Consider the following 26,756-nt stretch of genomic DNA (forward strand, 5'->3'; position numbering starts at 1 on the left):
GAGTATCATATGTAAACAAAATCCTAGACTTCAAACGCTTTGCAAATATAACCCTTATGCCTCTGGACAAAAATATTAATTATTTTATATTCCTCTAGTTTCAAAGTAACAGATGAAATGACATGCAAAGTACTGAGCATGAAAATGCCAACTTACTAATAAAATGAGGTGAAACAATATACACAGGCTCATGCCAACCATTTTTGGAACATTCAGCAGAAGTAATAGTGGGAAGGAGGACATGGGATTATAGGTTTCTTAGAGAAGGAAAATGTCTTAGACTCTGTTTAATGAGGGCAAAGGAAAATACAAACTTAAAATAAGCTTTATGTAGTTATTAACAGAGAGGAGTAAATAAATTAATCACTGTCTAATTTGCAGCTGACATATTCAGTTTTTACTCACAGTTTTTAGCCTCAGCTACACCCCAATAACTGAGGGACTATGATACTAATAGAAATGCAGTTCTTCCTCATACTAATGAAACTGTTAGAGGAAAAAAAAACTTAAAACACAAAACAAAACACACCATAATCCACCAAATCACCACTCAAAACGTTTGAACAGGAAACAGCCATGTTCCAAAGAAGTGACACTTACAGACTGGTCAGGTCCATCTCCTCCTAGCACCCTGAAGCCAAACCCTGACTCTTGTTTTCGAAGAAAAACATCCAAATCTTTGGTGTTTGGTGCTAAAGAAAATCAGAAAATATAAATATTTTGATTTATTTTAAAAGGACTAAAACAAAACAAAGTTCAATATTTAGTAGGATATTATAGAGTAAGACAATAAAGTATAATCTCAGAACTTTTTAATATGTGAAAATTTGCACAGGAGTGTAACACAGACACACACAATTCAACTATAAATCCTTGTTTTGAGCTCTAAGCAAAACTGTATCAAGACTGTTTAGAAGCATTTACTCTCACTTCCATATACTCAGTATTACACTGTCATTAACTTCTAATGCTGTCCAATCAATATAACAATGTTGAATTCAGAATGATCAAACTTGAGTTTGATATTTGACAGGTGCAAATGACCTAACTTAACACTTGGGTAAGGTACATTAAATCCTAGGAAAAGAGTGCCTATAAAATACCTTATTCCTGCTCTCAAGCTGATACCTTTCTCTCAGAAAAGTATTCCATATGAACTACTTACCTAGCCTGGTTTTGCAAAATGATAGCATTTTAAATGAAAATAATTAAGAACTAACATTTATTATTAGCCCTGTTTTCTAGGTGGGAAAACAGGGTCTAAGTAAGTTGGCCATTGTCACACAGCAAGTGGTGAAGCTAAGATTTAAATCCAGGTTGATTTCCAGGGTCTAATCTCCTAACCCATACTATCCTACTCTGAAAGGGTAGGTTGTATTCCTTAGAATATTAAGCAGGAGGATTGCTTGAACCTGGGAGGCGGAGGTTGCAGTGAACTGAGATAGTGCCACTGCATTCCAGCTTGGGCAACAGAGTGAGACTCCATCTCAAAAAAAAAAAGAATATTAAGTCACAAAAATCTATTTCATGACTAAAATTTTTTCATTGGGAAAATATTAATGTTATTTATAGGTAAGAAGTATTTACTATAAAGAGAAAAGAAATAAACATGTCAGGGAACTATATAAAAAGTGAGATTAGTCAATTTCTGATAATATTCTATAGAAGCAATATCTTTTGATACATACTTCCTATTAAAATTGTAGAACTTTAGAGATTAAAAGAGTCCACTTTGGGAAGCCGAGGCAGGTGGATCACGAGGTCAAGAGTTTGAGACCAGCTTGACCAACATGGTGAAACCCCGTCTCTACTAAAAATGCAAAAATTAGCCAGGCGGGGTGGCACACACCTGTAGTCCCAGCTACTCGGGAGGCTGAGGTAGGAGAATTGCTTGAACCTAGGAGGCAGAGGTTGCAGTGAGCCAACTCTAGTTGCCACTCCAGCTCCAGGTGACAGAGCAAGACTCTGTCTCGGGAAAAAAAAAAAGAGTCATGAGTTCAACTCACTTATTTTATGAGTGAAGCCTGATGGGACTGCAGAGTTTATACCAGTACTAACAATGTATCAGGCTATGAATGGAAAGTATGAAGAAAGGGATTCTACATAGTTATGCTAATTGAAATGATTGCTATGCATACAACTGGTTTTTATCTTTCTGAATATGGATTGGTATTATCAAGATGTAGTTCTGCAATTAATTAAATAAGCATTAAGTCAATTACACATATATTCCACTTGTACATATCTTTTCCAAAGTAGATTTACGTCTATTTCTAAGAACAAACAAATTTAAAAAAATTATACCTACTTAAATCTGCAATTTTACTTTGGAAAAGATTTATCATTAGTAAGTGAATTAGTAGGAACATGCATGAATTTCTGCCTTATGTGGTCTCTCTTTTTATCTCTCAGCTGTACTCCTTTAAGGAGTCAATTCTTTAGTTTCCTCTTCAAATTGCACACTCTTCCTCAAATTGCATTCACCTCTGATTCATCCTTCATACTCCTGCCAGAGAAACCTTTCTAAAACACAAAACTATGTCTTCCTTACAGTTAAAGGCATTCTGTGGTTCTCTGTTATTTGTATGACCAACTCCAGCTCCCCTTGAGGGGCATAACTGGCCTTTCTCCATCTGTTCCTGCTCTCCTCTGTGACTTTCCTTGCCAACTGCACCCAGCGAAAGTGAATTACTTGCAGAACCCAAGTCATGCAAGACCAGTGTGCATGTGCTATTCCTTCTGTCTTTCCCTTTTATCTTCCTGATAGACACTTTTTCATCCCTGATGACTTAGCTTTGCTTCTAGTATGAAGCTTTTCCTCACACTTCCTACTGCCCATGCTGATAAAACTGAGTATTCCTTCTTTGGATCCCAATTTATCCATTTCATCTTTCTATCACTGTACCTGTTAGGCTTATTACGTGTACTTATTTGTATACTATTTGATTACGTATTTGCCTTTTTCCATTTAGTTCTAATAATATTTTTGGGTGCAGGTCCTGTGTAACCTATTTATCTCTGTATTCTAGTTACCTAGTATGGCATCTGGTAGATAACTAGCACTTAAAACATGATTTTGAAAAAAATGAATGTGTGAATGTTGAATATACATGGAAGAAGTCCAGAGTTCTATTAAAATGGTAATGAAGGAATAACTTTTCAATATGCTTCTGAAAGACGGGAAGGCCCTAGTCTAAAACAAATCCAAATTTATCTTGTTACATGCTTTCCTGAAGTATTCCACAACTACTTACGTTTATCTTCATATAAAGTCTTAGATTTCAGGTAGACCTCAGAAGGATCCAATTTTGGGGATCCTGACCTGATAATGCTGGGTGGAAAAGGCATAGGCTGAGGAATAGGCTCATTTATGGCCTCCAAACTTCCTGAATTTTCCTTTTTATCTGTTTTCTGAAATGGAAAAGGGCCTTACTTAGTATTTTTAAAAAATCAGATGGTTGATTAATTCATAAAACTGATATCTGAAATGGATATGTCAACTGATTATAGTTGTAAAGGTGGCAGGATCAAAGACACAGCAAATCTACAGTTACAGGAATTCATTTTCATAGCAAGGTGTATTTGAAACGTATTTAACTTAAATTAGAAAAAAGTTTACAGTAATATCAACTGAAGAGCCTTAGTTAGTCCTATGTTTAAACAATTTTGCCCTTTTCTCCACCACCAAGACATAAATTGACTTTGAGATGAAGATAAATAAAAATACAACACAATACAGCACTTCTAAGTAAAGTAGAGGAAGATTCAGAGAGTATCTTCATAAAATTCTTGGCCCGGCCCACTTCCCATTCACTGAGTTTAATTTCTAAGGAAGATGTTTAAGATAATACTCTTTCTAAGAAAACAGGAGAGGTTAACTCTAATTTAGGTTATAAAGATGGCACTGTGAAAACCCTGCCTGGCCAATTCATACATATTAAGAGAAAATGTACCATGCAAGACAATTAGATAAGGCAAAACACAGTTGCATATTTTGATATTTTTCCTATTCAGATAGCACTTTCCCAAGATAATAGTCAAGCAAAATGACTTATTTAATAAAATGTTAACAATGAAATCCAATAAATAGCCCAAGGAATATGGTTTTGAGACCAGTTTGTTTTCCTGGATTATTGTTAGGAGAGGGAGATTATGGATGTTTGTGATCATTAACAATGACTAGAATGCAGGGGCACCGGCTTGTCAGGGAGTAATCAGGGGTCAGCCACTACAAAGTGTTGGCCTAGAGGGGACCCTTCAATTTCCCGGACCCAGTGAAAAGGGAGAGAAGCTAAAGGTAGTCTCCCACCATTTCCTCACACATCTTAGCATTCTGTCAGAAGCGGTTAAAGTTCATCAGACCCTTCCATCAATTATAAAGCATTAGGGCCACTGTGGCTGCAGTGACATCCATTATGAAATAGATATGGTGGCACAGGAATTAAAAATGATTACTAGAGGAACCAGAGAAATGCAGAATATGTGCAATTTGAACTGAATGGACAAAAACAATTTCTGTTCACACTAGACCCAAGTAGTATAAGCAGTCAATGAAAAGGGCAGAAGTTGGCCAGGCATGGTGGCTCATGCTTGTAATCCCAGAATTTTAGGAGGCCGAGGTGGGCAGATCATCTGAGATCAGGAATTTGAGGCCAGCCTAGCCAATGTAGTGAAACTCCATCTCTACTAAAAATATAAAAATTAGCCATGTGTGGTGCGTGTACCTGTAATTCCAGCTACTGGGAGGCTAAGGCACAAGAATTGCTTGAACCTAGGTGGCAGAGGTTGCAGTGAGCCAAGATCACACCACTGCACTCCAGCCTAAGTGATGGAGTGAGACTCTGTCTCAAAAAAAAAAAAAAAAAAAAAAGGCCCAGAAGCTGAGTGATTCTTTTTAATCCATAAAACAGCAAATTTGCAGAGGATTCCTACTTGGTGGGCTAGGAATAACTAATTCATTTAATATAACCATCTATAGTTTATGGTTATGGAAGGCCATCTTTTGATTTTGAGATAAAAGACTCCAAATGAGCAAACTAGAACTAAATTAAAATTTTAAATAAAATTGTCTTTATACCCAAAACATCGCGGATATTTAAATAGCTACAAATGTGCACCTCGTAGAGTTTCTTCCACAAAGCAGTATTTGATGCACCCCTTTTAAAGTTCTTACTTTCTGCACAGGTCCTTAAATAGGCTACGTGGTTATTCAGAAGAACACCAAAGAAGACACTATTTCAAGTCTTTCACTTTGACAACAAGCACATTTAGCACAGAAGGCCACAGTTACTCTAGAAGTCTTGTTCAGTTAGCAGGATGTGGTGGTTCACGCCTGTAATCCCAGCACTTTGGGAGGCTGAGGCAGGCAGATCATGAGGTCAAGAGATTGAGATCATCCTGGCCAACATGGTGAAACCCTGTCTCTACTAAAAATGCAAAAAATTAGCTGGGCGTGGTGGTGTGCACCTGTAGTCCTAGCTACTTGGGAGGCTGACGCAGGAGAATTGCTTGAACCCGGGAGACGGAGGTTGCAGTGAGCCGAGACGGCGCCACTGCACTCCAGCCCGGGCGACAGAGCAAGACACTGTCTCAAAATAAATAAATAAATAAATAAATAAATAAATAAATAAATAATAATAAAAAGAAGCCTAATTTAGTCTTAAAAGTAAGAAGATTATCTAAAGGTGCATGCACATTTATAGTCCCCACAAAATTATGTGAACTACTACATCTTCTCTTTAGGCAGGGGCAAGACAATGTAATAATTTATCATCTGTCTTAATGTTTAGGTCCTTCCTACCTTGTTTCTCTGAAACACAAAAGTAAAAAGACCTCTAGGTTGGTTCTTTGATGTGTTCACATTTTATAACTTAGAGAACAGGATTGTTGGTACAATAGGCCTTCAGCAGTCCGCCAGTTGCAATACTTACCCAGTGGAGCACATCTCCTCACTAGGGGGCTTTTTCAAATGCTTCCCTAGTTTCTGATAAATACAAGCCAAGGGCAGCATGCCTCCTAACTTCTCCCGGTCGATAATCATCACCATAGTGAGCCCCTCTTACAGAGGGGAATGTGGCATCTCTCTCAGTGTGTTGGGGAAAGGATTTGAGGACCAGTGGATACTCACCATTTTGGTAATTTTGGTTGGTGAAGGAGGACCTTAAAAAAAAATGAGCCAAAGTTTAAAACCAGAGGATGCATTCCCAGATCACAAATACTGCTGATGTTTATGATAAAACTAGCTTCAGCTTTTAGTAGGCTAGTAAATTCTGTGTCTAACTTCCTATGTAGCAGGTATTATACATATGTTATCTCATTTCATTTTTATAACAATCTGAAGGCACAAATGTTATGACCATCTCATAGAGAAGGTAAACTAAGATTCTTTCCTATACCAAAGAACCAGTAAGTGGCAAGGCAGGAGACTGACATCAAACCTGTATGACATGGAATTTTGGTATCTTTGTTACACTTGTTGAAGCCCTGGCTTACTCTCAAGCACTCACATAGAGATTTCTACCTTACTCGGAGCACATTCCACCATCACTCAGAGAAGAAACCCATATGAATCAAAGAAATGAGAATAAGAAAAAACTCCCAAAGAAGCTGAAGTGCTCATTTGTCTCAATAGTGAAAAGTAAAATCCAGAGAGATAAAAGAGTAAGTGGTTAACTTTTATTCTTTAAGATACTAGTCACTTATAAGTATGGATTTAAGAAAGCCTATTAAAATTAAACTTTGTGATTATTCCTTGGAACTGGATTTGTAAATGTCTGGGAGCAGTTCATGTCAGCTGATGACCTTGAAAAATAAAAATTCTATTTCTCTCACATAAGCACTGTGCAGTTTAATTAACATCTACAGACAGATACTAGAGCTTAAGATAAAAGCTTTATGAGCACAAGCTATCATGATTGCCTCTGCAGAACAGATTAGCACACCATCCAACATTTTACTTATCCACAGAGATGCTAGCTCTTTCAAAACATCTTTGGTGCATTACAGAGGTCCAGATGACGCACCATTGGTTGAAAGAGTCAATTTCTATTACTGTCATCAACAGAGAAATGAAATTAAGAGGATGTATTTCATTTGAAGTATCACAATGCTGTGACTCTCTCTAATCATTAAAGCCAAGAATCAGATTTTCAAAAGAATACAGAGGGAAATAAATCCATAATGGACATGAACGAAACCACTAATAACTTTTTAAAAACTGCTGAAAAAGATACTGCTTATGGAAACAATCAGACAGAACCTTAAGGAAAATGTACACTAATTACTAGTTAAGTCTGCTGGGAAAACATATTCTAAACTGTAAGGAAGGACAATCAATGGATATAAATGCTTGAACACTGAAACTTTTTCTATGTTGTGCTTTTACTTACCTCCTCTTAAGATAAGCAATGGTACATCGGCACCTACTGGAAACTGCTTTAGCACCTCTACCACTTGGAGATGTGTTAAATTCTGCACATTTTGATGGTAAATTTCCTTAATTATATCTCCTTTCTGAAGGCCTTGACACCACTGACTATCCAGTATCATTTTCACCTTCTGTCCAGTAGGGCTGTCGGCAATTGCAAACCCAAACCCTTTAGGGCCCTTAATCAAAGGGATAGTCACTAGTTCAGGCTGGGAGCTGCCTGACGATGCCATGGATACTCTCTGCTCACTTGTATCTGATGGTCCATTGAGACCATCACCAGTCAAAGTGTGTCCCGATTTTCCATTCTGCTCCAGAACCATTGTTCCTGGCTTAAAATCCTGAGGATTCATGCAAGTCTCTCCCTTGGTTAATGACTGTCCATTGATGACAGGGGTAGCAGCAACAATATCCATGACAGGATCTTCACTGTCATCAGGAAGTGGATAACCACGACATAAAGTGAGGTTTACATACTGATTGACAGGTACCAATTGAAACATCTGGACAACATCTGCATGAGTATGACCGAGGACGCAGTTGCCATTGATGTCTACAATAACATCACCTGGTAAAACATAATCATATTAAAAATATTAAAATCAACAAATAAGTTAAATGTTTGCTAGAGGGGCAAAAATAACTACAATTTAGTAACAAAATTTGAATCTTGGAAACCTCTATTAACTGCTGAAAAGACAGATTTCTAACACAGACATTCTCCCTTTTCTAACTCCTCTCTAAAAAGTATGTATGTCTAAAATCCTACTTATTTCAGTAGCAAAGAATTTTCACTTCAAGCTCAAGTGAATCATTAAAAAAAACCCTGATAATTTATATTATCATTATTAGTATACCCTCTGAGTCGTATCTAAGTAGCCATGCAAAGCTATGCACATTGTAGTAGGTATTTAGTACAGGAGCAAATAACTCCACTGACTACTTGTACAAACTGTATTATATTTTTTGAATACATTAATTTTATTTATATATGTGTATGTATGTTTGTATGTATGTATATATACATACACTGACAAAGATGCTATCCTTAACTAAACTCCAGACAGGCTCCTCTGAGCTCTTTTTTCAGCAGGCCTCATCCTTGGCATGTCCTCCAGAGCCCAGCTTTAGCAAGAATTCTGCTAAGTTAGTTTAGCCAGAATCACCCAGTCTTGATATATGGTCTAAGTCCTCACTCCCCACCATTCTCCAGGTGATTATCTGATCGCCTCAGCCTGCATTCAGCAAGAATCCTGTCACATCCCTATAATAGCCAGAAATCCTCCTTCACCCCGATACATACACACACACACACACACACACACACACACATATATATATATATATATATATATATATATATATATATATATAATGTTTTAATTTTACTTTAAGTTCCAGGATACAAGTGCAGAAGATGTAGATTTGTTACATAGGAATACGTGTGCCATGGTGGTTTGCTGCACCTATCAACCCATCATCTAGGTTTTAAGCCCCACATGCATTAGCTATTTGTCTTAATGCTCTCCCTCTCCTTGTCCCCCAACCCCCAGCTGGCCCTGGTGTTTGTTGTTTGTTGTTCACCTCCCTGTGTCCACGTGTTCTCATTGTTCAACTCCCAGTATGAGAACATGAAGTGTTTGGTTTTCCGTTCCTGTGTTACTTTACTGAGGATGATGGCTTCCAGCTTCATCCATGTCCCTGCAAAGGACGTGATCTCATTCCTTTTTATGGCTGCATAGTGTTCCATGGTGTATACCCCATTTTCCTTATCCAATCTATCATTGATGGGCATTTGGGTTGGTTCCTGTCTTTGCTATTGTAAATAGTGCTGCCAATAAACATACGTATGCATGTGTCTTTACAGTAGAATGACTTATATTCCTTTGGGTATGTACCCAGTAATGGGATTGCTGGGTCAAATGATATTTCTGGTTCTAGATCCTTAAGGAATCACTACACTGTCTTCCACATTCATTGAACTAATTTACACTCCCACCAACAGTGTAAAAGTGTTCCTGTTTCTCCACAGCCTTGCCAGTATCTATTGTTTCTTGACTTTTTAATAATCACCATTCTGACTGGCATGAGATGATATCTCACTGTGGTTTCAATTTGCATTTCTTTAATAATCAGTGATGTTGAGCTTTTTTTCATATGTTCGTTAGCCGCATAAATGCCTTTTTTTGAGAAGAATCTGTTCATATCCTTTGTTCTCTTTTTGATGGGGGTCAAACAGTCTATCTTTAAATACCACCTTATTTCTTGAGTTTAAGAAGCCATTGGCTGGGCGTGGTAGCTCAGGCCAGGCGTGGTGGCTCACATCTGTAATCCCAGCATTTTGGGAGGTCAAGGCAGGTGGATCACCTGAGGTCAGGAATTCGAGACCAGTCTGGCGAAACCCCATCTCTACTAAAATATTAAAAAATTAGGCCAGATGCGGTGGCTCACACCTGTAATCCCTGCACTTTGGGAGGCCGAGGTAGGTGGATCACCTGAGGTCAGGAGTTTGAGACCAGCCTGGCCAACATGATGAAACCCTGTCTCTACTAAAAATACAAAAAATTAGTTGGGTGTGGTGGTGCACGCCTATAATCCCAGCTACTCAGAAGGCTGAGGCAGGAGAATAGCTTGAACTCGGGAGGCAGAGGTTGCAGTGAGCCAAGATCATGCCACTGCACTCCAGCCTGGGCAACAAGAGTAAAACTCCATCTCAAAAAAAAAAAAAAAAAAAATTAGCCAGGCATGGTGGCGTGCGCCTGTAATCCCAGCTACTTGGGAGGCTGAGGCAGGAGTATCACTTGAACCCAGGAGGCGGAGGTTGCAATGAGTCGAGATTCTGCCATCGCACTCCAGCCTGGGCGACAAGAGTGAGACTCGGTCTCAAAAAAAAAAACAAAAAAAAATTAAACAAAACAAAAGCCATTGATTACAATATACCTTAAAAATTCATTCTACTTTGAGAAATATTGAACTGAAGATTAGAATGATGTTAATTTATGAATGTATTTTCTCATAGTATCCTTTTTTTGCAGCAGTTTTGAATGATTTATAAATCAGATTTCAAAAGGTGAAACAAGCAACAAAAAATTCAACAGAAGCAAACAATGCATTATTGAAGACACTGAAAAGTCAGCTTAATAAATCCCTCTAAAAGTTGGTTTTGCTTTCCTGATTTTACATTAGTATGAACATTTGTTTGTAGAATCATTACCACTCGACGGTCATCAGTTGGGTATTTTTTAACACAGTCTTGACTTAAAATTTGACCCCTGTTGTGTCATCAATTTGCTTTTATTTGAATATGATTATTTAAAAGGTTATTGCCAAATAAAAGTGCTTTAATTTGTTCTGATGGTTTTTAAGAAACTCAATCTGGTATTAAAGCTCCCAGAATTTTCATGGAAATATTGTATTGTCATGCAAATTAGATAAGCATATTAGACAAATATGAAACTATATTTTGAAATCCTGACAGCATACACAATAGCTAACACGTGTTTCATGGACAAAATGTTGAAAAGGTCAAAACTGAAGACAAAAGAACCTTACTATTAATTTTAATCTCTAAAGTTTGTTAACTTTATAAAGTAATAAAGTAGAATAAAAATAATTTTCTTCACAAGTATAACTTTTGATTATTTTAAGTTTTCTTGTTTTAAGTTTTTGTTACCTCAATGGGAAAGCATAATATGAGAGATTAAAAAATACTATGACAATTCAACCATCCGAATGTTGGTCCATATTTTCATGGTATGTGAAATACGAGAGGATTAGAGAAGTCTAGCAAACACTGAAAAAAGCAACCTCAGTATAATACTAGAATCTTTCTGGAAAACAATGCTTAAACTTCCCCCCGCAATCAGAAATTAGTCTTCAACTTTCTCCAAGTGCCTGAGCCACAAACACTGCCAGCCATATTAAAATATCCAGCAATTACCAAGTAAAGGCTTTGGGAAACTACAGAAAAGACAAGTTTACACAACTTTGTAAAAATGGTAATATTTATGTCTATAATTCTTAACATAAGAGTTCAATTTAATAACCAGTAAGATTAAGGAAAAAAACAAACTTGGGAAAAACTGCAAGATTGAACAATTTGATACCATGATAAATACCACAAATGACCTTTTTTCAAATTAGATTATAGGTAAATGCTAACTCCAAAAGTATCCTTTATAATTCAAGAAAATCAAACTAATAGTTTTCTGAGATGATTAATAAATCTTTAGTTTTATACAGTAAAAGGATTATCTCAAAATTACATAAAATATTTCAAAATATTAATGAACTTAATATTTTCTCCCACAGTTTTCACCTGTTTGTAAAATGGCCCACCATCAAAGATAATAGGCATTTAGTTTAGAGGATAGATGGTGACGGAGGGCAGAGTAAGGTGGTGGGATAGAAGCCTACACGACTCATCCCTCTGCCCCCACAGAAACACCAAATTTTAACAACTAACTACATACTAAAAGTACTGTTACAAGAGACAAAAAGCAGGTGAGCAATCACAGTGTCTGGTTTGGACTTTGTATCACTGAAAGAGACACTGAAGAGGATAGGAAAGGCAGTCTGGAATTGCCAGTGCTACCCCTCCCCCATCCTCCCTGCAGTGGCGGAGAGAATCTGTATGCTTGGGAGAGGGTGAGCACAGCAATTGTGAGGATTTGCATTGAACTCAGTGCTGCCCTGTCACAGTGGAAAGCAGAACCAGGCTGTAATCAGCTGATATATGCCAACAAAGGGAACATTTGGGCCGGCCCTAGTCAGAGAGGAACTGCCCATCCCAGTGGTTGGAGACTGAGTTCCGGCAAGCCTCTCCACTGGGGGCTGTAGTGCTCTGGGGCCCTGAGTGAAGAGGGGCAGTCTAGGCCACAAGGACTGCAATTCCTAGGCAAGTCCGAGTGCTGAGCTGGGATCAGAGACACCTGACTGCAACCTATGAGACGCCAGCCAGGGCAGCTAAGGCAGTGCTTATGCCACCTCTCCCTTACCTCCTGGCAGCGGCCACCTGGTATGGAGAAATCTACGCGCTTGGGAAAGGGAGAGTACAGTGGCTGAGGGACTCTTCATTGAACTCAGTGCTGCCCTGTCACAGCAGAGACCTGGCAGATTTCACCACCTGCCTACTCAAGAGCCCCTGGGCCCTGAATAACCAATAACAATACCCAGGTAATAAATACACCACGGACACTGGGCTCTGAGACATGCTGGCTTTAGGCGTGACCCAGCACATTCCCTGCTGTGGTAACTATGGTGAAACACTGCTGCTTGAGAAAAGTAGGGGGAAAGGTAAAGGTGACTCTGTCTTGCAGCTTAGGTACCAGCTCAACCACAGTAGGGTAGACCACCAAGCAGGTTCTTGAGGTCCCTGAGTCCAGGCCTAGGCCCTGGCTCAGCACTTCTGGACCTGGCCTGGATCAGAGAAAAGCCCACTGCCCTTAAGGGTGAGTCCCAGCCCTGACAGCACCCATCACAAACTGACTGAAGAGTGGTTGTGCTTTAGGTGAACATTAGCAGTGGCCTGGCAACACCCCCACACCCCCACATAGGCCAGTGTTGGTGGCCACAGGGAGAGGTTCCTCTGTCTGTGGAAAGTGAAGAATGGGAAGAATTCTGTCTTGTGGTTTGAATGCCAGCTTACCCACAGTAGAATAGAATACCAGGTAAATTTCTAAGGTTTTTGACTTCAGTCCCTGGCTCCCAGACAGTATCTCTGAATCCACCCAGGGCTTGGGGGAGCTCACCATCCTGAAGAGAGGGACACGAACCTAGCTCACTTTGCCACCAGCTGATCACAGGGCCCCAAGGTCTTCAGTGAATTTAGGTGGCAGCCAGGTAGTGGTTACAGCTGACTGTGGGCAAGATCCAGTGCTGTGCTGGTTTCATGTCTCACTCAGCATAGTCCCAGTGATGGTGGCCACAGGGATGTTTATGTCCCCCAACCCCCAGTTCCAGGAGGCTCAGCACAGAGAGAAAGAAAGAGAGAAACAGAGAGTGAGAGAGAGAGAGAGAGAGAGAGAGAGAGAGAGAGAGAGAAAGAGAGACTTTGTTTGTTTGGAAGAATGTAAGGGAAAAGAACAAGAGTCTCTGCCTATTAATCCAGATAATTCTTCTGGATCGTATCCAAGAATACCAAGGTGGTCCTTATATGAGTCTGCAGGAACCACAGTGTTACTGGGTTTAGGACCCAAGTTCCTTTGAATACCTGGAAAGCCTTCCCAACAAGGATGGGCACAAACAAACCCAGCCTGCAAAGACTACAATAAATGGCTAACTCTTCAATGCCCAGACACCAACAAACATCTACAAGCATCAAGACCATCCAGGAAAACATGACCTCACCAAATGACCCAAATAAGGCACTAGGGACCAATCCTTGAGACACAGAGATACATGACCTTTCAGATAGAAAATTAAAAATAGTTGTTTTGAGAAAACAACAACAACAACAACAAAAATCAAGATAACAGAAGAAATTCAGAATCCTGTCCCATAAATTTAACAGAGACTGAAATAATTAAAACAAATCAAACAGAAATCTAGAGTTGAAAAATACAACTGACATGCTAAACAATGCATCAGAGTCTCTTAACAGTAGAATCGATCAAGCAGAAGAATTAGTGAGCTTGAAGACAGCCTATTTGAAAATATACAGTCAAAGGAGACAAAAAAAAAGAATAAAAAACAATAAAGCACACCTACAGTATCTAAAAAATAGCTTCAAAAGGGCAATTCTAAGAGTTATCGGCCCAAAAGAGGAGGTACAGAAAAAATGGGGTAAAAAGTTTATTCAAAAGGATAATATCAGAGGACTTCCCAAACCTAGAGAAAGATACCAAGCCCATGAAGGTTATAGAGCACCAAGCAGATAGAGCACCAACCCAAAGAGGACTACCTCAAGGCATTTAAAAATCAAACTCCCAAAGGTCACAGATAAAGAAAGGATCCTAAGAGCAGTAAAAGAAAAGAAACAAATAACATACAAAGGAGTTCCAATATGTCTAAGAGCAGACTTTTCAGTGGAAACCTTACAGGGCAGGAGAGAGTGGCAAGACATATTTAAAATGCTTAAGGAAGAAACCTTTTACCCCTGTAATAGTATATCTGGCAAAAATATCCTTTAAGCATGAAGGAGAAATAAAGACCTTCCAGACAACAAAAGCTAAGGGATTTCATGAACACTAGATCTGCCCTATAAGAAATGCTAAAGGGGGTTCTTCAATATGAAAGAAAAGGACATTAATGAGCAATAAGAAATCATCTGAAGGTACAAAACTCACTGTTAATAGCACACAGAAAAACACAAAATATTAAACTGTAATTGTGGTGTGCAAAATACTCTTAAGTAGAAAGACTAAACAATAAACCAATCAAAATAATAACTAGAACAAATTTTCAAGACAAAGACGGTACAATAAGACATAAAGAGAAACAACAAAAAATTAAAAAGGAAGGGATGAAGTTAAACTGTAGACTTTTTATTCATTTTCTTTTTGCTTGTTTGCTTCTTTGTTTATACAATCAGTGTTAATTTGTCATCAGTTTGTAATTATGAGTTATAATATAGATTTTCAATCCTCCTGGTAACCTCAAATAAAAAAAACACACAATGGATACACCAAAAATAAAAAGCAAGAAATTAAATCATACCACAGATAAAATCACCTTCACTAAAAGGGAGATAGGAAGGAAGGAAAGAAGGAAGAGAAGATCACAAAACAATCAGAAAACAAATAACAAAATAGCAGGAATAAGTCCTTATTGATCATCATTAACATTGAATCCATATGGACTAAACTCTCCAATCAAAAGACACAGAGAGGATGAGTGAATAAAAAATGCAAGACCTGATGATCTATTGCCTAGAAGAAACACGGCACCTGTAAAGGTACACATAGACTCCAAATAAAGGACTAGAAAAAGACATTCCATGCCAGTGAAAACCAAAAACAGTAGGAGTAGCTACATTTATATCAGACAAAATAGATTACAAGACAAAAACTGCAAGAAGAGACAAAAAGGTCATTATATAATAATAAAGGGGTAAATTCAGCAAGAGGATATAACAATTGTAAATATATATGCATCCAACACTGGAGTACCCAGATACATAAAAGCAAGTGTTATTTGCTTTACTAGAGCTAAAGAGAGAGGTATTTTATTATATATTACAATTATATATTATATATATTTATTACGTAATATATGATATGTATTATTAGAACTAAAGAGAGAGAAATATACCTCAACACAATAATAGCAGGAGACTTCAACATTCCACTTTCAGCATTAGGTCTTCCAGACAGAAAAATCAACAAGGAAACATCAGACCTAATCTGCACTATAGACCAAATGGACCTAATAGATATTTATAGAATATTTCATCCAATGGCTGCAGAATATATATTCTTCTCAGCACAGCATCATTCTCAAGGATAGATCATATGTTAGGTTACAGAAGAAGTCTTAAAACATTCCAAAAAATTAAAATTATATCAAGTATCTTCTCTGACTGCTATGGAATAAAATCAGAAATTAATAACAAGGGGAATTTTGGAAACTATACAAACACATGGAAATTAAACAACAGGTTCCTGAATGACCAGTGAGTCAATAAAGGAATTAAGAAGGAAATTGGAAAAATTTCTTGAAACAAATAATAATGGAAACAAAACACACCAAAACCTATGGGATACAGCAAAAGCAGTACTAAGACGGAAATTTATAGCTATAAGTGCCTATAGATATAAAAAAAGAAAAACTTCAAATAAATAACCTAATGATGCATCTTAAAGAAATAGGAAAGAGCAAATTAAACTCTAGATTAATAGAAGAAAAGCAGAAAGAGTAGAAATAAATGAATTTGAAATGAAGAAAACAACACAAAAGATCAATGAAACAAAAAGTTGGTTTTCTGAAAAGATACAATTAACAAACCTTAGACTAACAGAAAAAAAGAGAGAAGATCCAAATAAATAAAATCAGAGATGAAACAGCAGACATTACAACTGATACAGAAATTCAAAGGATTGTTAGAAACTATTATAAGCAACTATATGCCAACAAGTTGGAAAACCTAGAAGAAATGGATAAATTCCTAGACACACACAACTTACCGAGATCAAACCACAAAGAAATCTAAAACCTGAACAGACCAATGACAAGTGACAAGATTGAAGCCATAATAAAAAGTCTCCCAGTAAAGAAAAGCCCAGGATCTGATGGCTTTACTGCTGAATTCTACCAAGCATTTAAAGAAGGAGTAATACAATTCCTACTCAAACTATTCTGAAAAACAAAGGGAAGAATATTTCAAAACTCATTCTATGATGCCAGTATTACCCTGATATCCAAACCAAAGACATACCAAAAAAAGAAAACTACAGACCAGTATTTCTGATAAACACTGATGTAAAACTCCTCAACAAAATATTAGCAATCAAATTTGACAATACATTAAAAAGATCATTCATCATGACCAAGTGGGATTTATCCCATGAATGCAAGGATGGTACAACATATGCAAATAATTAGTGTGATACATGGTATCAACAGAATGAAGAATAAAAACTATAATCATTTGAGGCGGGTCAATCACCTGAGGTCAAGAGTTCGAGACCAGCCTGGCTAACATGGTGAAACCCCATCTCTACTAAAAATACAAAATTAGCCGGGCATGCTGGTGAGTGCCTGTAATCCCAGCTACTCAGGAGGCTGAGGCAGGAGAATCACTTGAACCCAGGAGGTAGGGGTTGCAGTGAGCCGAGATCATGCCACTGCACTACAGCCTCGGTGACAGAGACTCGGTCTAAAAAACAAAACAAAACAAAAACAACAACAACAAAGACTATATTCATTTCAACTGATGCTGAAAAAAATTTGATAAAATTCAACACCCCTTTATGATAAAACTCTAAAAAAACTGGGTATATAAGAAACATACCTCAATATAATAAAAGCCATATATACAACAGAGCCACAGCTAGTATCATACTGAATGGGGGAAAAACTGAAAGCACTTCCTCTGAGATCTGGAAAATGAAGATGCCCACTTTCACCATTGTTACTCAACACAAGACTGGAAGTTCTAGCTAAAGCAATCAGCAAGAGAAAGAAATAACAGGCATACAAATTGGAAAGGGAGAAGTCAAATTATCCTTGTTTTTAGATGATAGGATCTTATATTTGGAAAAACTTAACAACTCCACACATAAAAAAAAAAAAAACTATTAGAACTGATAAACAAATTCAGTAAAGTTGCAGGATACAAAATCGACATACAAAAATCAGTAGCATTTCTATATGCCAGTGAACAATCTGAAAAAGAAATAAAAAAAGTAATCCTATTCACAACAGCCACAAATAAGATTAAATACCTAGGAATTAACTAAAGAAGCGAAAGATCTCTACATCAAAAATTATAAAATACCGATGCAAGAAACTGAAGAAGACACAAAAAATGAAAAGATATTTCATGTTCATAGTTGGAAGAATCAATATTCTTCTCAATACTACCCAAAGCAATCTAGAGATTCAATGCAATCTCTATCAAATCTCTATCCAAATACCAATGACATTCTTCACAGAAATAGAAAAAACAATCCTGAAATTTATATGGAATCACAAAAGACCCAGAACAGCCAAAGCTAGCCTGAGGAAAAAGTACACACAACTGGAGGAATCACATTACCTGACTTTAAATTATACTACAGAGCTGTAGTAACTAAAGGAAGATGGTATTGGCATAAAAACAGACACACAGACCAATGAAATAGAATAGAGAAATCCATACACCTACAATGAACTCATTTTCAAGAAAGGTGCCAAGAACATACATTGGAGAAAAGACAGTCTCTTCAATGGTTCTAGGAAAACTGGATATCCACATATAGAAGAATGAAACTTGACTTCTATCTCTCGCTGACTTCTATCTCTGCTATATACAAAAATCGAAACAAGGTGAATTAAAGACTTAAATCTAAGACTTCAAACTATAAAACTAGAAAAAGAAAACATGGGGGAAACTCTCCAGGACATTGGTCTGGGCAAAAATTTCTTCAGTGATACTCCACAAGCCCAGGCAACTAAAGCAAAAATGGGATCACATCAAGTTAAAAAGCTTCGGTATAGCAAAGGAAACAGTCAGTCAAGTGAAGAGACAACCTACAGAATGGGAGAAAATCTTTGCAAACTATCTCACAAGAGATTAGCAACTAGAATACATAAGGGGCTCAAACAACTCTATAGGAAAAATCTAATAATCTCATAAAAAATGGGCAAAACATTGGAACAGACATTTCTCATGAAGAAGACATAGAAGACATAGAAACAGGTATATGAATAGGTGCTCAGGTCATTGACCATCAGAGAAATACAAATCAAAAGTACAATGAGATATCATCTTGCCCTAGTTAAAAATGACTTTTATCCAAAAAGACAGGCAATAACAAATGCTGGAGAGGGTGTGGTGAAAGGGAACCCTCATACACTGTTGTTGGGAATGTAAATTTGTACAACCACTACGGAAAACAATTTGGAGGATTCTCAAAACACTAAAAATAGAGATACCATACAATCTAGCAATCCCACTGCTTAGTATATACCCACAAGAAAGGAAATCAGTATATTGAAGAGATATCTGCACTCCCATGATTGTTACAGCACTTTTCACAATAGCGAAGATTTAGAAGCCACCTAAATGTCCATCAACAGATAATTAGATAAAGAAAATATGGTACATATACACAATGGAGTACTATTCAGCCATAAAAAGAATGAGATCTTGTCATCTGCAATGACACAGATGGAAATGAAGATCATTATGTTAAGTGAAATAAGTCAGGCAAAGAAACACAAACTTTGCATGTTCCCATTTCTTTGCAGATACTAAAATTAAAACAACTGAACTAATGGAGATAGAGAGTAGAAGGATGATTACCAGAGGCTGGGAAGGGTAGTTGGGGTTGGCGGGGGGTGAGAGGGAAGTGGAGATGCTTACGGAGTATAAAAAATATATAGTTAGAAAGAATGAGTAAGACCTAGTTTTTGATAACACAATAGGGTGACTACAGTCAGTAATAACTTAATTGTACATTTTATAACTAAAAGAGTATAAATGGGTTGTTTTTAACACAAAAGATAAATGCTTGAGGAGATGTATACCCCATTTTCTATGATGTGGTTATTACTTATTGCATGCCTGTATCAAAGTATAATATCTCATGTATCCCATAAATATATATACCTACTATGTACCCATACAACTTTTTTTTTTTTAATTAGAGGATAAGCTATTTTAATACCGGAATCTCTCTCTTTAGTTATATAATTTAATTCTTTCTCTCTATGTATATAAAATCTCTTCACTATAATTTTTGTTATAGCATCACTACTCTTCAAACAATTAGGAAAAATTTGTTACCTGGTGCAATTTTCCCATCCTGAGCTGCGGGACCATCTTTCAGCACATTTTTCACTTGTAGGAACTCATCAGGTCTATCTCCGCCAATAATGGTAAAACCAAATCCCATTGTGCTTTTTTTCAGTGATGCTCGAACAAGGACACCTTTAAGTTGGGATGGATCTCTTGTGAAGTGTGATTTTTCCATATCTGTGCCAAAATGAGAAGTGGGTTTGAGAACAAAAATAATTACAATGAATATAGCACTCAATCTTTTTTTATATAATTTAATGTTATTCTCAACTTTATCTCTTTCTCATTGCCTTGTCTGCACTTACTTTCAACCCAGAGTCCATTATATGAAATTAAAATGACACAACCTTTAGTACTCAATTGCTGAAAGTTTAGATACTATTCAGCTGTACTATAAAACTCAGCATCTACTGAGTTTTATGTGCAAAGTACGACACCAGGAGGATAAGGCCAAGTGTCACAAACTTATGAAAGAGAGTATATTGAGAATTTTTATAATTCACAGTTCAGGCTTTCTGCAGTCTTTAATTTATAACTGATGGAAGGAGTGAATCTTTTTACTATCAGTAAATAGCTTCATATTTCTATCCCTTTCACTCGTGTTTAGTAGATAATTTAGGAAGAAAAACACATACTTCTTTTGAAATGCCCATTTTTAGGGGTTAGATGACCCTAGTGATTCATATCTGCAAATAACAACCTCCTTCCAGAACTTCTTCTCTCTTCTCCTCAACCATGCGTGCCATTAGGGAAGTGACAAAAACTGAGAGAATCAAACTGTACAGGTTTATAATTTACTAAGTATTAAATTAACTGTAAAAAAAAACACATTTTAAATGTTCTGCCATCATCTATTTTTTAATAAATTTATTGAGATATCATTCACATAACATAGAATTCAGCTCTTTCAAGTATACAATTCAATGTCATCCCACTATCAGCATAATCTAATTGTAGAACATTTTCTTCCCTCCTCAAAGGAAATCCCCATGCCCATTAGCAGTCATTATCCAATTTCTCCCCAACCCACGTCCATATCCCAGCCTTAGGAAGCCACAAATCTACTATCCACGTATAGACGTGCCCAATACAGGCATTTCATAAAAACAGAATCAGATGATATGTGGTGTTTTGAATGGTTTCTTTCAATTGACAGTGTTTTTGAGGTTCATCTGTATTGTAGCATATGTCAGTACTTTATTGCTCTTTATTATTAATATATAATAAATATTAAATTAAATATGTATTTACTAAAGATAAATTTATTACATTATTGCCAAATAATATACCACTGTATGGATAAATATCACATTTTGTTTATCCATTCATTAGTTGACGGACATCGGGTTATTTCCGCTTTTTGGCTATTATGAATAATGTTGATATGAACACTCACATACAAGTTTTTGTGTGGACATATTTTCATTCATCTTGGGTATATACTGTGAGTGGAATTCCAGCAGTTACTATGAATATATCGTAATTATGTTTATCATTTTGATAAACTTCCAAACTTTTCCAAAGCAGCCTTGCCATTTTACATTTCCACAAGCAACATAGGAGGGCCTCAATTTCTCCACATACTTGCCAACAGTTGTCCTGTCTGTCCTTTTGGTTGTACCCATTCTAGCGGACATGGAGTGGTTTCTCACTGTGGTTTTGTTGTGCGTTTCCCTGTTAACTTGAATTAATAATGGTAGCTTGTTTCACACTTAGCACTAGTATCACGCCCAGAGTTACTTATGTGTATTTGCTGCTGCCCCTCTTAGCAGAGTGTTCTAACAGGTATATATTAAAACTTATCACAAAAAAGAGCGATTCTTGGTGCTGTTCTATATGGTTTGCAGATTATGCAGTATGTAAACAGCTTTCTCAAGAGGTAGGCCTGCCCTGGCAATAGTGACAGTGGCAGGTTCGGGGTGGAAAGTAGGAGCTACCTTATTTGATATGTTATTCCCAGATTTGCTTTTATTTGCAAAAAGCACATGATACAAACAAACGAAAAATCCAGCTCTTTTGGGCTTCTCAAAGTAGAGAAGTAGACTCCAGACAGCAGTGCATTGATCATAGTAAATGCCATTTTGTGAGGCCTCTCAGAGGATGGCCAGTCAGCCTACTTATGGTGACACCTCTGTATTATTGAGCTTCTCACATTCAAAGTAGCAACTTTGAATTTTGTTCAGTCTCTGAACAAAATATTACTTTTAAAAATTATTTAATTGACATATGCAATACCCGTTCAATTACAGAAGTTAACTAACACCGTCCACTAGTGTTGCCTACCAGACTGTAGATAAGAATATTTCTCTAATGACTGAGTACTTGGACAGGTACTTGATGATAATATAAAATGTACCGTTTTCATTTTTATGTCAAACACTGAGATGTTTCTGGTTAGCTATCCCATGCCCTAATCCCCAGGGATACTAGAATAAGATTGGCTTCTGAGGGCAAAACTTGAAAACTGGCATACAATAAATGACATCCAAGTTGTACAAACAATAAGAGGAACGAAAAATAACACCTAATTTTAGAAAGTATTAACAAAACAGCCAAAGCCAACTGAAAGTTGGTGAGAAGTAAGTCTTATCAAAATTAAGCTTAGAAAAGTGAAAATCATAAAGGCACAAAGAAACTGTCTTTGAGATCAACGGTCTCAACTTTAAATCCAAGATTTGTAATTTAGTTGAGTGATCCTGGGTATGTTGTTTAAAACTTGTAATCCTCAGCTGTCTTGTCTCTAAAATGGGGCTAGTCGTACCTAAAATTCATGGGATTGTCACAGAGATTAAACTATGTGACACACAGAAAGCAGAGGAAGCGGTGCTTGACAAATGGTAACTGCACAATCAATGTAGATGAGCACAAACTCTTATATACTGTTCAAGGAAGGAGGTTCCATGGCTCACAAACTTGAGTGCTTCTGACTCTGTGGAAAGGATAACCTTGGGATAGATGAATCAGACAATTTTAACTTAATGCCATCAAAGCCTCTAAACGGGGATAATAATATCAATAACTTGCAGAGCTATTTTGAGACTTAAACGATATAATTATACAAAGTATCCAAATCTATATGTGACTCAATATCTCAACAAATGGCAGCTGTTATTCCGTAAGGACTAGCATAACTTCAATAACATCAAGGAAGTCTTTCTTGCCCTTCTACATTCAGATTTAATTTCTCCCTTTTGTCTACCACTATTGTTTATATCTTCCTTATCATACTATACTAAAATTATATGTGTATTTCCCTGGCTAAGTTGGGAGCTCCTGAAAGACAGGTGTTGAATATTTCTGTTTGTTTGTTTTCCTTTTCTTTTTTTTTTTTTTTTGAGACAGGGTCTCATTCTGTCACCCAGGCTGGAGTGTAGTGGTGTGATCACTGCTCACTGCAGACTTGACCTTCTGGGCTAAGGTGATCCTCCCACCTTAGCCTCCTGAGTAGCTGGTACTACAGGTGTGTGCCACCACACCAGGCCAGATTTTTGTATTTTTTGTAGAGATGGAGTTTTGCCATGTTGCCCAGGCTGGTCTCAAACCCTTGGGCTCAAGCAATCCATTTGCCTTGGCTTCCCAAAGTGCTGGGATTACAGGTGTGAAATACTATACCTGGCCAGGTGTTGAGTGTTTACTCTTCTTTTAATCCCTAGCTTATAGGAGAGAGCCTGGGTATCTAAATCAATAAAACATATGGTACCTGACTTCAGGGAAATTAGAGTTTATAAAGGGAGGAAAGATCTCCCTTGAAATGTGCCATGAATTCAGGGACTATATATTATAATACAAAGAACTTTGAATTTAAAGTCAGTAAAACTAAGTTCAAATTCTGGCTTGACACTCACTGTTATTCTAAGCAAGAGGCTTAATCTTTATTAAAGTCTCCATTTCCTTATGTATAAATTAGGGATTCAAGTTGCTCTTCAGTTCATGTCTTCTATCTATAATCTTTCATGGTCAAAGTTATGAAAATAGTTGGTTATACTCATTGTCTCCACGTCTTCACCTCCCATACCTTCTTCATTCTATTGCAATTTTATTTCACTCTCTACTTGCTCTTGCTAGAGTGACTAATGACCTCCCTACTGTCAAATCCAACATATATTTTTCAATCTTCAACTTCCTTGAAATTCCAGCAACATGTGACATACTCAACCTCTTCTCATGGCTGCCTATCCCTATAAACTCATTGCTTGTTACTACCCTACAAATACCCTATGCTGTAACCACGCCTACTTGCCTTCTGGCCGTTCAGCACACCAATTCATGCTTCTATGATTTTAAACATTCTGTTCCTTCTACTTGGTATGCTTTCTTACTCCTTTAAAATTTTTGTCTGCCTGCTTTAACTTTTCCTGACTTTTCAAGACCTAGTTCATATCTCTTCTGCTTTTAAATTTCTCCTGCCCCCTTGATAATCTCCACCAAAGCAGAGTTGGGTACTCCCTTCGTTATGCCACCACTGTACCTTGTACATCTCTATTAATAACAATGAAACTATTATCATTTATTAGCCAACGCATGCTTAATACCATTGCAGGTACTTTACATCTGTTATTTTACATACTCATAACCACCTTAAGAGGTGGGTACCATTATTATTCCTATTTTATATATGAAGAAATAGGGGCATTTAGAGATTTAGGAAATGTACCCAAGGTTACACAGCTGGGATTCAAACCTGCTCCTCAGCTTACCCTTATAATTACTATTCTAGGATGGCACCTATCTCCATATATTATAACCATCAGTTTCCTATATTAGACTGTGAACTCTTGAGGGCAAGCCCTGTCTTACTCTTAGTCATTTTTGAATACCTAGTGCCTAGCAAAGCACTGGGGATACAGTCAGTGCTCAAAAGTATTTGTTAAACTCAAAATGTTTGCTAAACGAAATGCAAAACTTTAGGAGGAGGATGATGTTTTTGAAGAGTAACTATAAGAAAGAACTATTTCTCTCATGGGCAACTGAAGTGGAGAATCTAGTGGATTACTACAATATGACCATATATACCCCTGGTTATTAATGACAAATGAGGACTGGAAAAGGGATGGGGAGGGATAAGTAGAATGTAAGAACTTCCTGAGCAGTGTTTTCAAAATACACATGACTAGGCTCATTGAAATTTCCGGATCTGTATTTTTTAAAAATGCTCCCTAAGTGAGTCTGATGTTACTAATACCTACCATCCCACTTGAGACTCGATGATGTAGGTAAATAATTTGATATATTTATTATTTATTAATATTGGTTAATGAAGAATCCTCAATGGTTACAGATACCATACTTAAGCAATTAACTTGGGAAAAGCTAATGATGAACTAGAGACCTAATATTGGTCTCGCCTTAAACATATAAGGAAACATTCCAATCTTCAAAACAAAATCTCAAATTCACAAAAAAGCTACCCAAATCCCTTCTCCCAACAACTTCATGCTTTGTATATACTCCTGAGAAAAATCTCACTATTCTCATAATGTTCAGATGTTTTATTAAGATTATTCATATCTTTACAGTAACAAATATTAGACATTCTTGTCTAGTGTCAAAGCCATAGAAATAAAAAGTTCAAACTCACTTTTATTAACTCAGCATACAAATTTCACAAGTTATTCTTTCAAGAAAAGATTGAGAAGAATGCCTACCTGGTTTTGAAGACCCAATTTCAGCCTGTCCTAACTGCTTTTTCCTTTTCGCTTCCTCCACTGGATTTTCAAACTGGGTTTTCTGGTTAAGATGACTATAGAATGCAGAAAAATATACATTTCAGTTTAAAATAAAACAGTAACATATTCTTAAATAGTCTATCATACCATTCCATCCTCATACATTAGGGGACAAATAATGTATCTTTAGGCTATGGAACACAGAGAGACTGACAGATGATAGCAGTGGGGCTTTCTGTCAGCTAAATAAAGTCCTGTAGAAGATGCCAAGCTGTGAAGCTTTTGATATTACATTTACTATAGCTTCTTCATAAACCTACCCAATATAGCCAATAACGGTTTTCAAAACTATAGCCTTCTTATCTGATGCAATCAGAAGTACTTGTTCCTGGTAATTTAATTTTTTTTAAAAAAGGCAGTTAATGATAGAAAGGTTTTAATTTAAGTTTCTCCAAAATAAAGCAAGCTGTAAAGACACTTTCAAAGAAATCTGTGTACAGAATCCTTTTTAAATTATATTACTACTACTTTTCCACTGACTCACCTATATCTGTTCAGTAGCAACTAAGAAAATGACTTGCTTTTATCAATTATAGTACAGAGTAACTCTTTCACACTTAAATTTCTTCATAATTATATCATAATTAAATGAATAATTATAACATAGGCTCAACTGACATTTATGATTTGGGAACATTCACTACTGACTCTTGGAATGCATACAACTCTGTGAGAGAAAGCAGGAAACCTGAGGAGACTAGCCGCTAGGAGATTAGCCAAAACTATTCAATACGCTATGGGCAATAGTATGTTTTACAGAAGAAAAAGATCACTGTTCTTCTGGCAAGCCAGGTAAGTGGAAGTTGGTTAAGAAAGCAACTGCTGTAAAAAAGTTGTTAAGGACCTTGAATAGGTCTAATTCAGAAGCAATGGAAATCATATTCTAACACTTCCATAGTACAAATATATTTCAGCATATGCTACAGTTTTCCACTTTAATAAGAAGTGAGGTCAGGTGCAGTGGCTCACGCCTATAATCTCAGCACTTTAGGAGGCCAAGGCAGGCAGATCACCAGGTCAAGAGATAGAGACCATCCTGGCCAACACGGTGAAATCCCGTCTCTACTAAAAATACAAAAATAAGCTGGGTGTGGTAGCGCATGGCTGTAATCCCAGCTACTTGGGAGGCTGAGGTAGGAGGGTCACTTGAACCCGAGAGGCAGAG

The 26,756-nt window shown here is 37.0% G+C and overlaps 1 protein-coding gene across 4 annotated transcripts in view; it reads right to left on the reverse strand.

Annotated features, from left to right (window-relative positions):
* The window catches only part of MAGI3 (membrane associated guanylate kinase, WW and PDZ domain containing 3), a 287,292-nt gene that overhangs the window by 36,312 nt on the left and 224,224 nt on the right, over positions 1-26,756 (reverse strand). For all 4 annotated transcript variants that reach the window (XM_007977516.3, XM_007977515.3, XM_007977520.3 and 1 more), the window contains 6 exons: positions 25,511-25,605; positions 19,854-20,042; positions 7,389-7,994; positions 6,128-6,159; positions 3,255-3,411; positions 601-692 (listed from right to left, as the gene is read on the reverse strand). In XM_007977516.3, the coding sequence (XP_007975707.3) occupies positions 601-692; positions 3,255-3,411; positions 6,128-6,159; positions 7,389-7,994; positions 19,854-20,042; positions 25,511-25,605 (1,171 nt within the window). The remainder of the gene's footprint in view (positions 1-600; positions 693-3,254; positions 3,412-6,127; positions 6,160-7,388; positions 7,995-19,853; positions 20,043-25,510; positions 25,606-26,756) is intronic.

Source organism: Chlorocebus sabaeus, chromosome 20 (assembly GCF_047675955.1).
Source record: "Chlorocebus sabaeus isolate Y175 chromosome 20, mChlSab1.0.hap1, whole genome shotgun sequence".
Taxonomy (NCBI): domain Eukaryota; kingdom Metazoa; phylum Chordata; class Mammalia; order Primates; family Cercopithecidae; genus Chlorocebus; species Chlorocebus sabaeus.